Consider the following 17,211-nt stretch of genomic DNA (forward strand, 5'->3'; position numbering starts at 1 on the left):
AGGAAATTATCTTGAAAGAGACAGTACAAATTAATGACTGAATCTAACTGAATTTACTAAGTGAGTCTTAGGGGAAAGGGCATACCTGAAAGATCACATTAATAGGACTATTAATAATTAATCTTGACTACTCATCTGTATATATCACCATCTTTGTTAGTATATAGTTATGTAACATAATTCTCTAAGTTGAAAATATGAAGAACAGGAACAAGAACAGGAACAAGACAAGGATGAGCACTCTCACCACTCTTATTCAACATTGTATTGGAAGTCCTAGCTAGAGCAACTGGGAAAGAAAAAGAAACAAACAGTTAACAAATTGGAAAGGAAGATACAAACAGTCTCTATTTGTGGATGACATTATTTTATATAAAGAAAACTCTAAAGAATCTACCAAAAAACTATCAAAAATAATAAACTAATACAGTAAAGTTTCAGGGTACAAATTCAACATAAAAAAATGCTTTTCTATACACTAACAACAAACTAGTAGACATAGAAATCAAGAATACAATCCCATTTACAATTGCAACAAAGAGAATAAAATACCTAGGAATAAATTTAACCAAGGAGGTGAAAGCCCTGTACACTGAAAAGTATAAGACATTGTTCAAAGAAATCAAAGAAGATGCAAAGAAATGGAAAGATATTCCATGCTCATGGATTGGAAGAATTAATATAGTTAAAATATCCATTTTACCTAAAGCAACCTACAGATTTAATGCAATCTCTTTCAACTCCAGCAATGTTTTTCGTGGAAATAGAACACAGAATTCTAAAACTTATATGGAACAACAAAAGACCCCCAAAGTGTCAAAACAATCCTGAGAATAAAAAGAACAAAGCTGGAGGTATGATACTCTCTGATTTCAAAGTACACTACAAAGCTATAGTAATCAAAATGGCGTGGTACTGGCAGAAAAACAGACACACAGGTCAATGGAACAAAATTGAGAGCCTGGAAATAAACTCACACATTCATGGAAAGCTAATTTTTGCTAAAGGAGCCAAGAACATACAATAGAGAAAGGAAAGTGTCTTCAATAAATAGTGCTGGGAACACTGGACAGCCACATGCAAAAGAGTAAAAGTAGACCACTATCTTATGTCATACACAAAAATTACCTCAAAACACATTAAGGACTTGAATGTAAGATCTGAAACAATAAAACTCCTAGAAGAAAATATAGGCAGTACACTCTTTACTTTTTGGATATGTGTCCTCAGGCAAAGGAAACAAAAGAAAAAATAAACAAATGGGACTAAAACTAAAAAGCTTCTGCACAGCAAAGGAAAAAAAACTATCAACAAAATGAAAAGACAACCTACCCACTGTGAGAAAACGTCTGCAAATCATATATCCAACAAAGGGTTAATATCCAAAATACATAAAGAAGTCATACAACTCAACTGCAAAAAAAAAATCTGATTTAAAAATGGGCATCAGACTTAAAAAGACACTTTTCTAAAGAAGACATACAAATAGCCACCAGGTACTTGAAAAGATGATCTACATCAATAATCATCAGGGAAATGCAAATCAAAATCACAATGAGATATCACCTCACACCTGTTAGAATGGCTATTATTAAAAAGTCAAGAGAGGGGCCAGCCCCGTGGTGTAGTGGTTGAGTTCAGGGCGCTCTGCTTCGGTGGCCTGAGTTCGTGGGTTTGGATCCCAGGCGTGGACCTATACCACTCATCACCCATGCTGTGGAGGTGACCCATTTACAAAATAGAGGAAGATTGGCAGAAATGTTAGCTCAGGGCTAATCTTCCTTAAACCAAAAAAGAGGAAGATTGGCAACAGATATTAGCTTAGGGCAAATCTTCCTCAGCAAAAAAAAAAAAAAAAATGACAAGCAGTAACAAGTGTTGGCAACGATGTTCTGTACTGTTGATGGGAAAGTAAATAGGTGCAGCCACTGTGGAAAACAGTATGGAAATTCCTCAAAAATTAAAAATAGAACTACCAAATCATCCAACTAGTTCCTCAATATATCTGTTGCTCCTTCCATGACCATATATAGTTTTACTTATTGCTGCATATTATTTCACTGTATGGACGCATCATTTTTTATTTAGCAGTACTCCTATTGATGAAAATTATATTCTATGTAGTTGTAACCTTATGAATTTAAATATTTAATGAATATGAATAAATCTTATGAATAAACCTTTTTTATAATATATCTAATTATGCATAATAAATATAACTGCCTTTTTGAATCTGGGAAAGGGACAAATAGCTATAGGAAGGGTCTGGGCTCAGGGCAGGAGGTGTAGGATAGGGCACATGGTGTGATTTCTGTACAGCACAGGAGGGTGGCAGGGCACCCCCTCCCATGTTGAAAAATATCAATTTGCCTCATGATAAAATTTTCATGATGTGAAGCACAAGGCAAGTGAGATGGAGGAGCCAACATCAAGATTTGAAGCTGGGGGGACCGGCCCCGTGGCTTAGCGGTTAAGTGAGCGCACTCCGCTGCTGGCGGCCCGGGTTCGGATCCCGGGCGCGCACCGACGCACCGCTTCTCCAGCCATGCTGAGGCCGCGTCCCATGTACAGCAACTAGAAGGATGTGCGTCTATGACATACAACTATCTACTGGGGCTTTGGGGGAAAAAAAATAAAAAAAGATTTGAGGCTGGGGGAAATAAGGGAGAAGAAGCTGTGATTGGGGCAACCCAGCCCCTTTGAGTTTGCCAGTCCAAAATATTGGGGGTTGGTGTCACCGACTAGGTGCCTCAAGAAACTCAAAGGTGGGTTTGGAAGCAATTAACTGTTTTCCTAGTTATTTCTCTTCCTTTTATATGTTAAGGAGATGTAACCACTAGCCATGCTGAAACTGACCAAGCGAGAAACTCAAGGGAGATGTAACCACCAGCCATCCAGGATGAAACTGACCAAGCCTCACCACAAGAGCTCCCATGAACTTTGCCTTATTTTTAATGCAAAGATCTCTTCAGGAAGAGCTTAGTCCTCATTATGTGAAAGCATGCTCTCCAACTGAGCATGTGCAAGTGAATACCTGTCTCTCTCTTTTGAATATTCATTCCCCAACTGAAACAAAAGTTCCTGCTTCCCTTTGCTCAGGGACACCATGACTTTGGAAATGATTCCTCATGGCCTCCTATTTGCTGCAAATACACTTTCCTTTGTGAGACAACTTCCGTTTGGGTAGAGTCTTATTTAACTCACCAGGAGGTGAGTCCACTTGGTTCGATAACATTGGGAGTCAAAACTTCAGCTTTTAAATTTTCTCTAGAAAAATGTCAAGCACCCTCACAACCTCCCCTTACTCACTTTCTAGAGAGGATATGCGGATGTCAACAGGAGGGAGATGTTGGTGTCCTAGTATATACACACCGGCATCTGGTAAATATATCAGATGCCATATATCAGAAGGAAATGACATATATCAGAAGGAAATGAAAACAGGATATCAAAGAGGTACATGCATCCCATGTTCATTGCAGCATTATTCACAGTAGTCAAGACACAGAAACAACCTAAGTGTCCACCTACAGATGAATGGATAAAGAATATGAGGTGTGTGTATATATACATATATATATCTTGCCTTTTGTGACAACATGGATGGATATGCTAAGTAAAATGTCAGACAAAGATATATACTGTATGTTCTCACTTTTATACAGAATCAAAAAAGCCAAGCTCACAGAAATAACAAATAGAATGGAGGTTACCAGGGGCTAGGATTGAGAGAAATGAGGAAATGTTGGTCAAAAGGTACAAAATCCCAGCTATAAGTAGAATAAATTCTAGAGATCTGATTTACAAATGATGACTATAATTAACAACAGTGTATTATATACGTGAAAGTTGCTAAGTGCGTGAAACTTAAAAGTTCTTACCACAAAAAAAAAAAAAAAAAAAACTTGTAATGTGAGGGGATGGATGTGTTAACCTTATTATGGCAATCATTTTGCAATATATACATGTATAAATCATTACATTCTACACCTTAAAGTTATATATGTTACATATCAATATATCTCAATAAAGCTGTGGAAAAAAATAAAAAGTAGAAGTAAATAAAACTAGTGGGTGAAGTTAAATGAAAAACAGAATTCTACCTAACTTCAAAATTCTACACACAAAGTACTTATGAACTACTGAGAGAAACATAGTAACTTTATAGCAGAGAAGCCTGGCAGACAACAGGATAACCAAGTGTTCAACGTTAATATCATCATATGGAATAATAAATGCTATGTACCTTCTAATAAGATGCACTCAGGAGGACACAATATCACTTATGTGGAATTACTGTCAAAAACTAATGAGCTAATTAAGCATAAACGCCAGGAAAATTTAAATTGAAAGATTATTATACATAATAAATGGCCTGTACTCTTCAACAATGTCAATCTCATTAAAGACAAAGACTGAGAAATGGTTCCAGATTAAAGGACACTAAGAGACGTAACACCTAATTCCAATTTGTGATTCTGGATTAGATCTTTTGTTTAGGATATATCCCCGGGAACACGTAGGAGTAAGTGTGCATTATACTCTGTAATATTTCAGAAAAAAATTTTAAATGCATATTAATATTATATTATTATAGACAGAGAATGATAAGGCAAAAATGGTAAAATGTGAACATATGCGAAATCTGGTAAAGATCTTTGGTAAGTCTTTGTACTATTTTTCTTTTCTATAAGTTTTTTTATTGTTGAATTATACATGGAATATGGTGGATTTGCATTGAAAATTTATTATGTTTGAAATCATTTGATGTTGTCATAACAATGACAATAATGACAATAACCAGTAAACTTCCAGCCTCACATTTGGAAAATAGGCATAGAAGATGTGAACCTGAGGCCAATAGAAGAATAGAGAATGAGTGTACCTGGGCTGGAAGCCAGAGCTAGTTTCTGTGATTACCTGGATGACATATTTGTGCCCATAAACCTGTACTGCTGAGACACAAGAGGAAGAGAGAATTGAGCTTGTGTGTAGGGAATATGCTGCACATGACTAACTATAAAACGAAGTAGACAGAGAATAGGAGACACCTGCTGAACGAGGAGCAGATATTTATTGAGGTAAAGAAGAAACTAGTGCTTCAGTGCATTTAGCCTCCATTCTTAGCTGGGAAAAGGCTGGCTTAATTTAGGCAAGTTGCCTGTGGCCCAAATTCATATGTGCTATATGTCAGTTCACAAAATGTTGGTTTGAGGTTTAGGGGTGGCAATGGGAGAATTTCAGAGTTTCTAGCTTATCTTGTGTGTTGTTGACCATAAGAAGGGACTTCAGAGCTAAACATCTATTGCCATTACCCTGATTTTGTCAAATACAAGTTGTTTAAATTAGACAAGTCACATATCTTCTTCCCTGCAGCCTCCTCATCTACAAAGTGAGAAAAAATTTATGACTATAATCCTGCCTGTAGTAAAATTGCACAGTTTTCGTGTAAGTGGTTTATCAAGTATAAAACAACAAAAACAATAACATCCTTGTTAATCTAATGGGGAATATTTGTTAAATGATCTCTTTTTAGATTACAAATTAAATACAATACAGTGCAGATGTAGCTAGGATTTAGCATCATACGTGCTATAATCATAGCATTCCAAAGGAAAAAAAGGCTATATATATAAAAGAGAACTTGTAAGTTTTGAAAGCACAAAAAGGAGAAAAGAAAAGGCAATAATAAAATATTTTAAAAATGTAGATGATTGAAAGAACAGGATGCTACATAAGGTGTCCCAAACAATAAGATTCCCATAGTGCAAGATGGTTAGAAGAACTAAGCTACGTTTTTTAAGTTCTTAAAAGTTTTTTTGTTCTCTGATAGTTCACTATATGTGGTCCCAATTATTTACTGAAAGCTATTTTATATACATGATTATTTGTTTTTCATTTCTTGGATAGTAGGTTAAAGACAAAGGAATATACTCCCTGTTATTTTTCAACTGGTGATTCCCAACTGGCTGAACCCAACCAGAAGACAGATCAAGGAATTCTCTTGATTCAGCCTCTCGAGATACAGCGCAGAGTAGAAAGATAGATAGTGGGATAGAAATTGGATCTGGCAGGGGCCGGCCAGGTGGCTCAAGTGGTTAAGTGCATGCACTCCGCTGCGGCGGCCCGGAGTTTGCGGGTTCGGATCCCCGGCGCGCACCGACGCACAGCTTGGCAAGCCATGCTGTGGCGGCGTCCCATATAAAGTGGAGGAAGATGAGCATGGATGTTAGCCCACAGCCAGTATTGCTCAGCCAAAAAAAAAAAAAAAGAGGAGGATTGGCAGATGTTAGCTCGGGACCGATCTTCCTCACAAAAAAAAAAAAAGGAAATTGGATCTGGGGCAGAGGAGAAGGTATGGAAAATATCTAGCACATGTATAGTATGAAAAGATTCACACGCATACGATAGTAGTGGTTACTGTTAGGGAAAGGAGAGGGATTATGAACCATGGGAGGAAACCAATACATTTGTACCTATTATTTGTATGTTTGAATTTGTTTTTCAAAATAACATATTCACGCATTATGTGTGTAATCTTTAAAATAATAATGTTTGTCTACATATCTGACTAATATTATGTGGGCTATGTGTGTCTGTTAGGGAGAGAGAGAGGTAGACAGAAAGAGAGAGAGAGGCTGCCTTTAGTTCTTTTGTTATAGAATCATTAAATATTTTGAAAATTTTGTTTCAAATATCACTTGACTCCTTCTCTTTGGAAAGACCACTTAGTTTTTTCTTCTCTTTCCAATCCACTTTGTGCTCTTTTATTGCATGACCAGAAGTAATTAAATCTTATGTGAGATATTCCACAAATGAACAAAATAAGATATTCAAGGAACTCACATTTAAATTCCCCGGAATCATTTGTCAAATGAGCTTTATTCTAACTGTATCCTATTTAAAATTAGTGTCCAGTGTGTTGGAAACTCAAATGAGTTTATTTTGAAACAATCTAACACCAGAAAAGACTAGCTACCAACCTCAAGTCAGTAGGTAACTAATTGCAGTAAGAAGCATGTCCATAGAGAACTCTGTCCCAAGGAACTTGCTCTGCTAACTCATCAGGATAAGCATAAATGGCCTGTTTGAAACAATGCCCAAGAGTTTCAGGAATATAATACCAATAGCACACCCACAAAGCATTCTTGATATTATCTACTATTGTATTCCTAACCCATGTTTTCTCTTTTTTGGCAGCATTGTATCAAAAGAAAAATTCACATTTCTGAAGACAATTTCTTATACACTCATCTATGTACTACAGTTTCTCTGTCTTTCACTGAAATTTGGAAAACTTCAAGTGTATTCCTTCATAATTCCTTTTTATTGAATAATGTTTATCAAAATAAGGTGAGTAAAAAGACTCTTGTTTTAAAGACCGCACATCCCTAGGGGAAGTTGTAATGCATGTATGTCGTAGTTCCTAACATACATTGAAAAAGCAGAGAGCCTTTCATTTTGGGGGGCCTTTTCTACACTTTGGAAATAGCTGGTTTAGTGGCTATAGAAAGCAACTAGATTTCTCTTTTTGTAATCAATCTCTCTGTGTCTTATTTAAACCAAACTTAAAAGCATTTAAATTTCAGTAAACACTATATCTGACAGATGAAAAATACCTGAGTGAAATATGAAACCTTCCTTCAATCATTTTTTTTTAATAATTTTATTTATTTTTCCTCCAAAGCCCCAGTAGACAGTTGTATGTCATAGTTGCACATCCTTCCAGCTGCTGCATGTGAGACACGGCCTCAGCATGGCCGGAGAAGCGGTGCGTCGGTGCGCGCCCAGAATCCGAACCCCGGGCCGCCAGCTGCGAAGTGCGCGCACCCAACCACCAAGCCAGGGGGCCGGCCCCTTCCTTCAATCTTGTGAAGGTTTTTAATACATGGTCAAAATTTGATAGACAACTTGTCCACACGTCTCATTCAGATATTTTGATGTCAGACAAAAATAACCTTTATTTTTTCTATGATCTATTTGTATATATAAAGCTAAAGAGCACTGTAAATTTAAACAAAATACTTTGTGTGATGAAATTGATATATAAATAAGATACACTAGAATGAAAATATGAGTGGAGATACAAGAGAGATATCAAAAAGAATAGAGTCTGGCATCTTATTAAAGTGACTTTAAACATTTGTGGATAAATAGATTCATGGATAAATAGAAACAGTGATGAAAAATCACCAGAAGTAAAAGACCCAAAAGTTGTGGATCAAAGAGCTAGAAGTAATGAAATATCATGAGAATGACAAGGAAAAGATTTAGAGATCTAAGGACAGAATTATAGATCTTAAATACACTTTCACTGTAAATCACGTTGATTGTGCACACCTGCAATAGTGTGTCTAGGGAAATGAACAGAGAAATGAAGGAATCTCTGGGATGATCACCATTCATAAACAAAATTACCTTTAGTAAGGTGAATAATATGCACAAAATCACGCATAATACACTTATACAATTTAATAAATTTGCAGGAAAAAATGCTTGACTGAACACCGTCATTAGACTTAGAATTAATTATGGAGAAATTCGTGTAGAATCAAATTTAAAATTACTCTTTAAAAACACTGAAAAATAGTTCATAGTAGAAAAATGTGAAAAGTGAATATACTGATGTTACAGGTAGACAACACATATCTTATGGGTCAATTATTTAATAATGTGGGAGGATTGCAATTTTTAGGATATTTATTTTAACAATAAAATTATTTCATACTGTTTTTATTTCATGTCTCATCTAAAATGAAGAATTTTCATCTGAAAAAAACTTATGCCAACATATCTTCCTAAATTCAATGTGCTCATATAACATTTTCGATACTATCAAAGTCAAATAACGTGTAGGGGACACATTCATTTAGAAAACTGTAGGGAAATATCCCTACAGTACAGATACTTTCTTTGATATCTCTAAACTCTGAAATTATAGGCTCATTATGTCACTACCTTGTTCAAGGAATTGATTGATTTTTGATCTTTAAAATGTCCCTAGTTATTAGGACACAATAGGAATGAATGATTAACAATGTCCTAAAATTTGGAAACTAAAATTTTCATTCTCATAGGGTCTGGATGTGGGTACAAAATGATTAATGGGCATGAATCCTTACTGTAGTGTTTGGCACATAGGACTCATTAAGGATTAGTTGGACTTATTATTATTTTATTATCGTTGCACACTTCCGACCTAAGGATGGTGTGTAATCAAAGGGTAACATTCACATCTTACCCCGGAGTAGTTTTATGTGACACCTTACAGGATGGCTTTGAGGATTTAATGAAATAGATAATGTGGAAACTATGCTTTGTAACCCAACGAAATTAATCTGTTACCCTTTAACTGCTAATTGATTGACCAGGTAAGACAGAATTTTGTCACTGGGATACAATATCTGAACTTCCCAACTGAATATATCTCATCTTACGGAAGATTATAGCTTTCATGAAACACACTTCACCACTAAAGTAAAAGAAAAATATAAACAAAAACCCTCATTACCTAATTAATCTTTCTCACAATATGCTTTACACAGCTAGTTGATTTTGTTGTTACAGTGTGTCTCATATGTTATATGTATATATATATATATATATGTTTGGAATATGTAAAATAATTTGTGGATATGAATAAGTCTCTGATCCTGAATTGGAATATCGACTTTTCTCCTGATACCAATTCTCTGGAGTTAAAAGATGTATTTGCAGATATATACAATCATGTAAATCATTGAAAACTGTCCAAACTCTTATATAAAAACAGCATGATAGGGGCCGGCCCCACAGTGTAGTGGTTAAGCCCACGCACTCCGCTGCTGGCGGCCCGGTTCCGATCCTGGGCGCACAGAGAGGCACCGCTTGTCAAGCCATGCTGTGGTGGTGTCCCATATAAAGTGGAAGAACATGGGCACAGATGTTAGCCCAGGGGCAGTCTTCCTCAGCAAAAAGAGGAGGTATTGGCATGGATGTTAGCTCAGGGCTGATCTTCCTCACAAAAAAAAAAAAAAAAAGCATGATACACCCATTCAATAAAGGAATAACCCTACAAGATAGATAAATTGAAATTTAACATAAAAAATCAAATGCCCAGTTTGAACGAAATAGTCAAGCGAGAAAAAATACATGAAAAAAAAATTCTTGAGTAGGGGAAAAATTCAAATCTCCTAGTTTATACTTTAGGAAACTGATGTGAAAGTGTTTAAATTTCTTGATCAATTCCAAATTACTAAGATGCATTTGTCTAAAACCAGCCTTCTTACTCCTCATGGAGATGATATAATAATTCAAGTAAACATAGTTGGATCTAGACGAGGCTATCTTGATGCTTCTTATAGCTCCAGGGTTTCTCCTCCTCCTTCTTCTCCTATGGCTACTCAACAGTTTTACTCTTAACGTTTCAGTAATGCATTGCAGTATTGTTTCTGAAAACCAACCATCTAATTCCTGGGCCCCATGCCACGTCTACGCTATCAGACACCTGGAGACAGGCACCAATAAACTGCACTTTAACAGCCTCTTCAGCTGATTTTTATGCAAGTCACACCTTGTAAACGATTGCTTTGGAGTTTCCAAAACAAAGTCATTTCTACTTGTCATTTAATCCTCACCATAACACAAGGAAATACTTATTGTCATCCTGATTATACAGAGGAGGAATTCAGTTTCAGAATGTTTAGGTTACTTGTTTAAGGTAATTGCCTTCATCTTGTAGTGTCATATAAATGGAAATTAAGTCACCTGGTATCAGATCCTTGTTATCATTTCCCCCACAAGTTACTGGAACCCATCTTCTCTGAATCAATGGACAAAGCATAATTATCTTCTGTCATTTCTCATAACTCTTTCTACCTTTCCTTCAACTTCCCTACTATAGGTGAAACAAATTCGTGATAATGGCACTAAATAACAGAAGCCATCCCAACGAGTTTATTCTACTGGGCTTTGCTGACCGTCCTTGGCTAGAGCTTCCTCTCTTCGTGATTCTTCTTATAACATACCCCATGGCCATGATGGGAAACATAGCCATCATTCTGGTGTCCAAGTTAGACCCCCATCTCCACAGCCCCATGTATTTCTTCCTCACCAACCTCTCCTTTTTGGACATGTGCTATACCACAAGTATTGTCCCTCAGATTCTGTTTAACCTGGGAAGTGCTAAGAAGACAATCAGCTATATGGGGTGTGCGGTTCAACTTTATTTCTTCCACATAATGGGGGGTACAGAATGTCTGCTTTTGGCCATTATGTCTTTTGATCGCTATGTGGCCATCTGCAAGCCTCTACACTACACCTTCATCATGAATCAGCGCGTCTGTACCATATTGGTGTCCACTGTGTGGCTGAGTGGAATGACGTACGCTGTCTCGGAGGCCACTGTTACATTACAGTTACCACTGTGTGGTCTCAATAAATTGGATCATCTGGTGTGTGAGATTCCTGTTCTAATAAAGGCTGCCTGTGGTGAAAAGGGTGCTAATGAGCTCACACTCTCTGTGGTTTGTATTTTTATGTTAGCTGTTCCTCTGTGCTTAATTCTTGCTTCCTATGCTTGTATTGGGCATGCTGTATTTAAAATTAAATCTACTGAGGGAAGGAAAAAGGCCTTTAGGACATGTTCCTCCCATCTCATTGTCGTTTTCTTATTTTATGGTCCAGCCATTAGCATGTACCTTCAGCCCCCCTCCTCCATCTCCAGGGACCAGCCCAAGTTCATGGCTCTCTTCTACGGAGTGGTGACTCCTACACTCAACCCTTTCATGTACACCCTGCGGAATAAGGATGTAAAAGGGGCATTAGGCAACCTGGTGAAGAGCATTTTCACTTTCAAGTGATAGTCAGTAGACATCAAATGAAATTATTTAACAATTAGAGTAGGTTTATAGGGGCTTTTATAAAACTCATTCTTGTTTCCTATTTCCCAAATACCATGTTAGATGTTCTTTTTGCAAAATACGTCATGTGTCTGATATTCCTTATAATGGTGTTATGCAAGGATGATACTTGGCTAACATGCATCAGTAAGGGAACTCTATTTGTGAAAAATGTACTTAAAATAATTCTATACCAGTTGGTACATACTGAAATACTAACAGTGTTAAGTAGGTACATTAAAATAAAGTAATAATATGAATTAACAGATAAACTCATGAGTTCAAGCTAATCATCATAATATAGCATGGCAACCACTTATCAGCGTTCTTATCACCATTCCTATCACAGTGTCGTCTTAGAAACATTCCATCACTCTCTGCAAGATTGGTCTATGTCTAAGTGGGCAGCATGGCTACACTGAATACTCAGTGAGAGGCACTCTATGCTTTAGAACAACCGTCAGTCATGTAAGTTTATCAACGTCAATTTATACAAAGGCTATTGTTTCTTAAAAAAACACATTGTAACTCTTGTTTACCAAACAAGTGTACTTTGGTATAAGTTTAGAAAACTTCTAAGTAACTTTAAAAATTGGCTGATTGCTGGCTGACGGCAAAAGATGTTTTTAAATTTTAGCACACACACACACAGCCATGCAAATAAAAATTCTGTCGTTAAATAATATCTCTGATCATTTTTATTAATTAAGATATCCTTTGTCTAACTTAGTCTTACATACGGAGGAATAAAATAATTTTTACCTTTGGGGACAAAACCCAGCAAGATTTGTGTCAAAAGCTTAGCTATTGGGACTGTTTAGGGCTGTTCAGACGCCTTTCTTTAATTATCTGCTACCTCTAGACCTATAAAGATGGCTCATTTCAGAATTGTGAGTGTCTCCCAGACTATGTGAAATATCTTAATTTCTTAAAGGAAATACATAAAAGTTTAGAGAGTAGTGGTGGGGAAAAACCACTGAATTGTTTCATTTCTACTAGACTACATCATATTTCCAGGTCATATATGTTCAGTACATTCCAGCGTGAAGGATACCTTAGTTAACCATTAAGAAGCTCTATTAAAGGGAAACACACACTATATTTGAAGCTTAGAGTGTGCTCTATCCTTGATGTAAAGCATGAGCAATATTAACATTGCCTTTTCAGTCAGATGGAGAAAGACAAATACCATATGATTTCACTCATAAATAGAAGATAAACAAAGAAACAAACACACAGATACAGGGAACAGGGTAGTGGTTACCATAAGGGAAGCGGTGTGGGGGAGGGCAAAAGGAGTAAATGAGCACATTCATATGGTAATGGACGGCAACTAGACTGTTGATGGTGAACATGATGTAGTCTATACAAAAGTTGAAATATAAAGATGTACACCTGAAATTTATATAATGTTATAAACCAACACAACTTCAATTTAAAAAAATGGAAAAAATTGCCTTTACAAAGAATGTGATCAAAAAGTTTTATTTTCCCAAGCAAGCAGGACGTTCCTGAAGAAGAAATGGAAGACAGCAAAACATTTTGACCCCTAATGCTAAAAATACTAAAAATGAAAACATGCATTTGGGAAAGCCTTTAAGGGAAAAATCAAGAAGGTTTAACAATGATTTTCTCCACAATAGAGATGTCCTTGGATCTGCATAGCATAATACCTTCAAGGCAAGAAGTGCATCCTGCTCTAAGGGAGATGATTAAAATAAATGCAAACCAAGAGTCTAGTTCAACAAATGCCTTATGATTACTATAAATCCAGTGTCCATTCAACTATGATGCTCAGAATTTCAGTGACTTAGAGGGGTCTCAAAGGTCACTGGGGTGTGAGGGTAGGGTGGAGAAGGATTAGATAGAGTGGAGTAGTAGGGAAAGTATGTCAGATCTTGTTTGAAGAAAGGACGCTAAATAGAAAAACAGAATACTACTGTCCAAATGTGATAAAAGAATTAATCATTGTACATTATTTTCATGTTGTTATCAAAACAACAGTATATATTGACTATCTGCTCAAATTTTTACCTGAGCAAAAATATATACATAATACACATAAACACAAAATGAAACTTAAATGTATAGTGAGAATTCAATTAATCACTTGAGAATTTATTTCACATAAAGCTAAAGTATGAATCTCTCTATGTTTGTTAAGATTGACATAATACAAAAAACATTTTTTCACTCTTCCCGGTGCGTCAATTTTTAACTATTGATCTTGAGGTCTCAGTGTCTTGTGTATACAGAGTTTAATTATTTAACATGGAGAGGTAGGGAATTGATCTAAATAACTACTAAGTTTTCACTTTATTTCATGTAGAAGAAAATTAAATCCATTGCATTAAAGGGTCTGTATGTCTATGTCACATTACTCTTACTTTTTAACCACCATGTTGTTCACCTCCCCTAAAACCACCATCACCTTCCGGGCCAACCACAATATGTGCTGTAATACATCCATTTCCTAAACTCTTCTGTATTTTCACTTTTCTGTGTATTTATTTTTGTATCCAATAATGCCTCCTCCAATTTTTTACATCTCTAAGGTTTTCCTTAAAATAACTTATAATGTAGAAAGCAATCAGTGCTAAAATGCACCCTCAGGAATGCGCTTCTGCCTTTTTAACAAATTTTTAAATGCACATATTCATGGTGAGTGTTATCATCACCAAAAAAACCAAAATAACAACAACAAAAAATCCAAGGAGTACAAGAAGTCTTTTGGAGGTGATGGGTATGTTTATTATCTTGTTTGTGGTGATAATATCATGGGTATATGCGTATGTCCAAACTGATCAAAATGTATGCATTAAATAAGTTCAACTTTTTCTAGATTAAGTATACCTCTAAAGATGAAAAAAAGGAAATGAGCTGCTGGAACAGAAGAGGAAGATTAACTAAATACCAAAAAAAAGAAAGAATTAAAGATATTTTCTAGTAGCAAGTGGAAAAAATGAGTTTATTTAGTAGTTTATAGGAATAAACCACTGGCTGAGAGAACACTATAATTAAGGACATGTTTAAGGAGAACTCAACTATTCAAAAGGTGCAATGAGTTAGTGAATGTGTTAGACACTTTGTATTTTAAATCTTATTTAATCTTCAATAACTCTTCAAGGTAGTGTTCTCCATAGATAATAACAAACTTGTGTTCAATAATTCTTGAATGAAAATAGTTTTTGTCAGAATTGGAATTTGAAAGACTTTCAATTACCAAAACGCATGCTTTTTTCCCACCTTATAAGAAGCTGTTTGCAAAAATGATGAACATTTCAGATTACGTTTCTAATTGATGAATAATTTAATATGTTTCAAGCTGAAGATTTCATTGGGTAGTGGGTATTGAAAGGAGGATATGCATTGAGCCAGAACTAGGGACCGGAAATGAAGGATAATATTAAACAATGTGTATTTCTATAGGTGAAGAGACGATACGGGATTTTATGTCCTTGAATGATGAAAGACCTTTATTTAATAAGACTGCATTTAGCAAAGTGAAAAATGATTTGTAATAGGAAAACACTGGAAACTTGACTAGTTAAGGTTACTCAACTTCTATGCAATAGATAATAAGGTCCTTGACAAGTATAGGAGTAATAAAAACATAAAAAAAGGAAAGAATGTGAGAGATTGAACTAGAAAGTTGGCTTGGAAATTTATTGAATGTGGTTTGTCTGGGAAAGAGATGAGCCAAGGATAATAGTGATGTTTTAAGTCTAGAGAACTAGGCAGGAGACATTGATTTTGTCAAGGATATTAATATCAAGAAAAGTAGCTTTTGGAAGAGAAGTGTAAAAGGACTCTAGAAAAACTTGAGTCAAATTCCAGGAAGACATAAATAAAGTTTTATTAGTTATAAGAAGAAAAACTTTATTTGTAGAAAAGTCTGATTTAATAGATTTCTATCAAAAAGGATTTGACTAAGAGGACAAAAGATCTTAAAATTTTTCTAATATTTACTTTTTTGGGACACATTAAATCCAACAACTTATAATATTGTGATACCTCAGAAGAAAAATTTTAAGCATAAAATATATTAGTATATTATATGATAAATATTTTAACAAGAATTAATGCTGGGAAATTGAAGGTTGGAGAACTGTAGTTTCTGCATACACTTCTAACTCTTAGGGTTTATAATTCTCTTCCCTAAGCAGGGGTCTCCACAGTGAAATAACAGTACTTATGAAAAACACCTATAGTCTCAGATTTAAGGTTCTCTATGTATATGTAATATGTGGTCTGTAATGGGATTATGAGGAGGAATGAAGGTCCAAGTGGGCAGTGAAGGAAGGGATATTAAAATGCTTTGGCAGGGAATCTACCTTGAAATATGCTTCTGAAATTTCTTGCTATTATCCCAATATCCTCCAATCGAGCAAACAGTTTAGTTAACCACATCATGAGAGCTTGGCTTCTACTGCAAGGGGATTCATTATTTCAGATTGGAAATTCTTAAGTGCAGCAAATCATCTAGACATCTTTCTCTAGATTCTATAGAAAAATCTTTTGAAGGAGATAGTGCCAACTAATGACTGAATCTGTTTACTAAGTGAGTCTTAGGAGAAAGGGCACATCTGAAATGTCCCATTAATAGGGCTAGTAATAATTAATCTTGACTGCTCACCTACATACATCACTACCTCTGTTAGTATATAGTTCTTGTGCTGTTTGTTTATAAATTAATGAATGTATTAACATTCTTAATATTTTCTAATACATTCTATTTGCACAATAAGAATTATTGGTATGAACATTATATACTACAGTAAGGATTATATTTAAAAATTAGTGATTTGGAGTGATTTCAGCATCATGGCAATGTACGACGTCTCTTCTCTTTTTCTCCCTTCTTCAACAACTAATTAGGCATCCATCTAAGAACAAAAGTGGCTCAAAAGTTGGAGTTGTAGGATCCAACAGTATATGCCAGTGCATTCAGGAGTCATCTCGCCCACCTGTGAATCCAGAGATAGGCAGATAGACCTCAACATGGGCTGTGGAATCAGTGGAGCCAGGGAACCTGTCTCAATACCTTCAGCAGAGGTCAGGAAAACTTGGAGAGTAAAGAACTGGGCAGATATCCATGGATGAGAGAGACTTTGTTGAAGCCCAGCCTTCCTGAGGGGAAAATGCAGCATGCCAGTGGAGCAAAATATATATATGAGTTTGAACGCAATGCAAAGGGTAAGACACTATACATCTCCTAAGTTGACAGAGCTCAGGCCTGATCTACCCAGCAGTGACGTCTCCCTTCGGAGAAAAGGAGAGGAGCAGTGATTAAGTGCCAAGTTACCCCAGTTGTGTGGGATGCTGCTGCAGA

The 17,211-nt window shown here is 35.9% G+C and overlaps 1 protein-coding gene across 1 annotated transcript; it reads left to right on the forward strand.

Annotated features, from left to right (window-relative positions):
• The first annotated feature begins 10,901 nt into the window (after nucleotides 1-10,901).
• LOC131413953 (olfactory receptor 2B11-like) lies at nucleotides 10,902-11,840 on the forward strand. Its single transcript, XM_058554959.1, has one exon. It carries the CDS (start codon nucleotides 10,902-10,904, stop codon nucleotides 11,838-11,840), a length of 939 nt encoding a protein of 312 aa, XP_058410942.1.
• Nucleotides 11,841-17,211: the final 5,371 nt, after the last annotated feature.

This window comes from Diceros bicornis, chromosome 14 (genome assembly GCF_020826845.1).
Source record: "Diceros bicornis minor isolate mBicDic1 chromosome 14, mDicBic1.mat.cur, whole genome shotgun sequence".
Lineage (NCBI taxonomy): Eukaryota > Metazoa > Chordata > Mammalia > Perissodactyla > Rhinocerotidae > Diceros > Diceros bicornis.

Bases quoted from the DNA above. Each gene is read 5' to 3' on its own strand.
- LOC131413953 (XM_058554959.1), top strand. From the start codon at position 10,902: ATGGCACTAAATAACAGAAGCCATCCCAACGAGTTTATTCTACTGGGC.